We start from the raw sequence: 6,000 nt of genomic DNA on the forward strand, positions 1-6,000 counted from the left end.
GGTAATCGACGCCCTCCTACAAATGATTTTTGCCTATATTAATATTTTAAACTGTAAATATACTACAAGCTAAGCTCCCCAAACACTTTAATGTCATTTCTAACTCATCATACAACATTAACCTTAAAATAAATGGCTTGGATTTGGGAGGGAAAAAATATACCGGAAGTATGCATGTGCATGCCCATTCCTTGAAGACTCACCATAATTTCCAGTAACAACCCAGGCTAAATTTAGCTCCACCCCGCCATGCAAAGATCTTTGTCTCTCAGTCGGGGTGTAGCTCTTGAACATACTTCCTTGACACCAATTCCTAATTACACATGGCTTTGGCCACATCTTGTGGCATCTTAGGGCCTTTCAGCAATCACAAAAAAATGCGCATTTCTGAGAAGCTTTTTTCAAATTGTCATGATGGAGTGTTGTGTGTAGAAATTCAAGGGAATAAATCACGTTACTCAAGTTTTCACTAAGGAGGGAAAATAATAAAATGCGAAAAAAGTGAAGCGTTGTAAATACTTTCCGGATGGGGAATTGACGAAACTGGTCAAAGATAGGTGTTCCAAAATTGTCTCATCATATAAAAAAAAAAAACATGAGGCTGTAAATACTCATTTACATGTGATTTCCTCAGATGGATTCACACCGCTCATGATCGCGTCCTGCAGCGGTGGCGGCCTGGAGACGGCCAACAGCGAGGAGGAGGAGGACGCCTCGGCAAACGTCATCAATGACTTCATTTACCAGGGCGCCAGCCTTCACAACCAAACAGACCGCACTGGTGAGACGGCGCTGCACCTGGCCGCCCGCTATGCCCGCTCCGACGCCGCCAAGCGGCTGCTGGAGGCCAGCGCCGATGCCAACATCCAGGACAACATGGGCAGGACCCCGCTTCACGCCGCCGTGGCAGCTGACGCCCAGGGGGTCTTCCAGGTCAGTCGGGGGTTCATCAATACGTCCGTTAGCTTTTACTCCCTTCATTTCATATCACATTTCTGTACTTTTTAAACTTTGTCAAAATAGCATCGTTACTTTTCACCCTCTTGAGAAGATGACATAACAGAAATAAGCTGTACAGTAAATAAATAAATGCATACATATTAAGAGATTTTATATATATATATATTTAAATTTAGTCTTCAATTAGCCTACCATGCATGTTTTTGGGATGTGGGAGGAAACCGGAGTACCTGGACAAAACCCACGCAGGGACGGGGAGAACACACAAACTCCACACAGGCGAGGCCGCATTTGAACCCGAGTCCTCAGAACTGTGAGGCATTTGTGCTAACCAGTCGGTCACCCTGCCGCCACCTTTTTATAAGAATTGGAATTTAAAAAAGGTAAAATATTATCGTTAGCCTAATAGCCCAGTTACACAAGTCAATTTCTTTCCAACTGTACTCATCTATAGTAATTGCTGTGGTTAAGTGCTTGGAGCAAAGCAATAGAACTATTACTTTTGCGCCATCTGGTGGAATATTGTTGTTGTTTTTAGGTTTAATCCATTGATAGTGTTTTTTCACATGCGCTTGAGCTATCTCGTTTGTTGGCAGTCCTTGAATGCATTTCGTGCACAATCAAAAGTGAAACTAAAAGTATGTTTTTGCTTCTTTCTCGATGCTACCAGTAGCCCGTGTGATCTACATTACTGTTATAATTTGCCTGTATTCCCTTACATTTATTATTGAACATATCCTGCATGTATGGTAAAAGGTGAGTTTAATGATCTAATACCGTTAAAGCCCTAGTGCGCTAATTTTGTTTGCCCGTGTATGATGTCATGTCAGTTTGTGCTAGTGCGCGAGCTAATACTGTCGATGAGCCTCTGGTGAAGGTGTTTTGTTTAACTTGAATAATTTAACTATTGAATACTGTTGTTTATGTAAAATGGGTTCATGATCGTGTATAGTTCATGCTGTATACAGCATGAACTATACATATATGAGCTATGCCGATACTTTATGGTCCTCTCTGTTTTAAGTCTTTTTCTGCCATTTTTTGGCATTTATACGCAATTTCATGTATTCAAATAAATTGCAGATTTTCGCTATTCGCAGCAGGTCCTTATTTCCTGCGAATAGTGGGGCTTCACTGTAAAACAAAATAAACTGGATTGGATGAAAAATAGACAAATATTTAAAAAATACGATATAAAATATAGGACAAATACATAAATGTTTGACATCGAGTACCAAAATACATCGAGTACCAAAAACTAAAATATTGTACCCAAAAAAAAAAAAAAGGATTAGGGGAAAACAATAACATCAGCCTATGTCCACTTGAAGAAAGATACTGTTAAATCTGTGGTTGTAACTTGATGATCTGTCCAGATTCTCATAAGGAACCGCGCCACCGACCTCGACTCCCGCATGCAGGACGGCACCACCCCCCTCATCTTGGCCGCCAGGCTAGCGGTGGAGGGCATGGTGGACGAGCTCATCAACTGCCATGCTGACGTCAACGCCATCGATGACTTTGGTGATTAAAAAAAAACTCTCGCATAAATAACATGTGCGATTTTTTTTTTTTTTTATTTACTTCCTAATGTGGTCAGATTTTTTTTGTTGTCGTGCCAGGTAAATCAGCGTTGCACTGGGCCGCTGCTGTGAATAACGTGGAGGCTGCTATGGTGCTGCTCAAGAGCGGTGCCAACAAGGACATGCAAAACAACAAGGTACTGAAACACAGCGAAACCACAAAAGGATTGTAATGAGAAAAATATAATATTCACACTTATCAGTATTATTACCATGTTGGAAAAAGAAACACAGTAAGTCAGGGATTTGCCAATGGCAGGGGAATAAGTAAAACAAAAAAATAGACAGCCTCTCACATGCTAACCAACACCAATGCAATAATGTTCCAGAATTAGAAAGAAAGATACACAAACATGAGAAAAAAGTAAAACAGGAAAAAATAAGAAGAAATATTACAACAAATATATATTTTGATAATACAAAATACAAAACTATTAAATGGAAATTACACAAATATTAGAAAATATTTTTGAAAATACAGTATATGAAAAATACCCGGCGGCACAGTGGGCGACTGGTTAGCACATCTGCCTTACAGTTCTGAGGACCGGGGTTGAAATCCCGCCCCCGCCTGTGTGGAATTTTCATGTTCTCCCCGTGCCTGTGTGGGTTTTTTCCGGGTACTCCGGTTTCCTCCCACATCCCAAAAACACGAGTGGTAGGTTAATTGAAGACTCTAAATTGCCCGTAGGTGTGATTGTGAGTGTGAATGGTTTATATGTGCCCTGCGATTGGCTGGCGACCAGTTCGGGGTGTACCCCGCCTCTCGCCCGAAGATAGCTGCGATAGGCACCAGCACGCCCGCGACCCTAGTGAGGATAAGCGGAACGGAAGATGAATGAATGAAAAATTCCCAAATATTTGACTTAAAATACCAAAATATTAGACGAAAAAGAACCACTGATTTGGAAAATGCTTTGGTCCAGAAAATGAAAACATTTCAAGCTTCTGCTTCCCATCGCTTGTTGTGTTCACCTCAGGAGGAGACGCCTCTGTTCCTTGCGGCCCGGGAAGGAAGCTACGAGACGGCCAAAGTCCTGCTGGACCACTTTGCTAACCGGGAGATAACGGACCACATGGACCGTCTTCCCCGAGACATCGCCCAAGACCGAATGCATCACGACATCGTCCGTTTAATGGACGAGTACAACCTAGTGCGGCAGTCCTCCCATACACGGGGGCGCCCTGGGTACAGCGTTATCACCCCCGCTCTGCTCGCCCAACGGCTACGTGGGCGGCATGAGGCAGCCCCCGCCTCAGAGCCAGGGCCCGCTGGGTGGCAGGAAGACTCGCAAACCCGCCACCAAGGTCTGCAACGACGCCAAAGACATGAAAGTAAAGAAGAAGAACTCGCAGGATGGGAAGCCTCCTGGCAGTTTGTTGGAAAGCTCAGCCGTTCTGTCCCCGGTGGATTCACTGGAGTCGCCTTGCGGCTACGCCTCAGACGCCGCGTCCCCACCCGTGATGACGCCCGCAGCAATCGGCCACCTCCAAACCATGTCGGACCCGCACCTTGGCGTCGGCCACATGGTCATGGCTAACAAGCAGGAGCTGGGACGGATGCAGTTCGATCCACTTCCCCCGCGCCTCACCCACATGCCCGTGTCGGGGTCCACGGGACAGTGCGACTGGATCTCCAGGATGCAGTTTGGCGCCTTGAGGGGCAGCGGTCAGCACGGGATGATGACCGCCCAACACAACGGGCACCCTCAGATGATGGCCTACGCGAGCATTCCCGGCACCCGCCTCAATCCCATCATGCAACAGATACAGAACCTTCAACAACTCCAGAACCAGAGCTTCATCAACCCCGATCTGAGCCCCCCGGAGCTCCAGCCAAGCGCCATGCCCATCCGCACCATCCTGCCCCAGGAGGCACAGATCATGCCCGCCTCCCTGGGTGCCCAGTTCCTCACACCGCCCTCGCAGCACAGCTACTCTGGCCCCGTGGATGGCAACACCCCCAGCCATCAGGTCCAGGGGCCTGACCACCCCTTTCTCACGCCCTCACCGGGCTCGCCGGACCAGTGGTCCAGCTCCTCGCCGCACTCCAACATGTCGGACTGGTCGGAGGGCATCTCCAGTCCGCCCACCAGCATGCCGGCCCAGATGGGACACCTCCCTGAGCAGTTTAAGTGAAAAACAGACTGGCTGCCCCATGTATTTTTATACAAGAAAAAAGATGAAAAAGGGCAACTTGGAATATTTTATATGCTTTTATACCTGTCTTTCCCAACTTTTTATTGAGCCGAGGCACTACTTCCAAAAGATTTGCGATATTCAGCTTTGACACAAAATTTCAGCATGAACCTAAAATGCATTTGAACCTTTAGAGGTGAACTTAATTTTACCTCTGAACTTTTGAATACACTACTTGGCTTTCTCTAACAAAAAGCCAAACAGCAAAATTCACAACAGGTGTTTCATCAATCGCCCAATATATTAACAAATTAACTCACAAATGTACTTGTTTAGTTGAGCACAAAACTGTTACTCTGTTGTAGGAATGGCAACAGGTGGATACACAGGTTATTATTCTGCCGTCTAGTGGAAGTGGATTTCATCGCTCTTCCTGTCACTATACCATTTTGCATAGATAGAAACGATACATTATTTGTAGTAAATAAATAATCGTGAAATTAGATCATTGCCCTGGCACGGTGGTTGGAAATCACAACTTTATACTAACATTAACACATTCCTTCTGTGCTCTTTTTTTTACATTTGTATTTATTAATGACTTTATTTAAACGCCTCGCCTGCCTATAGAAATTGCTGGTAAATGCAGTTTCTTTTTGTTCTTTTCTGCTCGTACTTACCCAGGCTATTTATTTGTTCTCTTTGTTGCTCCATTTTATTTGTTGTATAATCTTTGTTTATACAGACAATTACATTCAATGGGCATTCCACTGAGGACCTCCAGTGTTATGTACACTCTTTGTAAATGTCTGAACAGAAGGAAGGACAAGTATGTGTTCAGTTTAAAGGACAGCTTGGAGATTGGCGGTTTTAAACAGGCTTTATATTAAGTCCTGTTCTCGTTTGACAAACTGGCCCGTTTGGCCACCGTGAGTGTGTTCTTGTTATGCAGAGGGGGTCAAGGAAAAAAATGCCTCCCTCCGATTAGTTTAAGCCTATGGCTATGTTCTCCCATGTTGTAAATAGCTTTTGCGTTTCCCCTTGTAAGCAGGATTTTGTTGAAGAAATCTGATGTCTTAAAATAAATGTGTTTGTTCTCAAATGTGTTTGCTATACAAAAATGTGTGTATGTCAATATTGTTGTACACACACACACTGGTATAAGATTTTTTTTCTGGTTTAAAAAAAAAAGATATATAGCTGCAGTTCCTTTTCATTTGAGTATGTAAAAAAATATTCTTGGGATAATAAACGACACTTCTTTGTCTTAAAATTGTCTTGTATTTTTAATGAATTTTACAGAAAATATTAGAATTTA

General features: G+C 43.9%; 1 protein-coding gene across 1 annotated transcript in view; it reads left to right on the plus strand.

The window, feature by feature from the left end:
• LOC133400120 (neurogenic locus notch homolog protein 1-like) overlaps positions 1 to 5,788 on the plus strand; it is a 78,865-nt gene extending 73,077 nt beyond the window's left edge. The window contains 5 exon segments of the mRNA XM_061672390.1: positions 635 to 933; positions 2,337 to 2,484; positions 2,583 to 2,680; positions 3,524 to 3,703; positions 3,705 to 5,788. Coding sequence (XP_061528374.1) covers positions 635 to 933; positions 2,337 to 2,484; positions 2,583 to 2,680; positions 3,524 to 3,703; positions 3,705 to 4,682 — 1,703 coding nt within the window. The 3' untranslated portion in view covers positions 4,683 to 5,788.
• The last annotated feature ends 212 nt before the right edge of the window (positions 5,789 to 6,000 follow it).

The sequence above is a fragment of the Phycodurus eques genome, chromosome 3 (genome assembly GCF_024500275.1).
Source record: "Phycodurus eques isolate BA_2022a chromosome 3, UOR_Pequ_1.1, whole genome shotgun sequence".
Taxonomy (NCBI): Eukaryota; Metazoa; Chordata; class Actinopteri; order Syngnathiformes; family Syngnathidae; genus Phycodurus; species Phycodurus eques.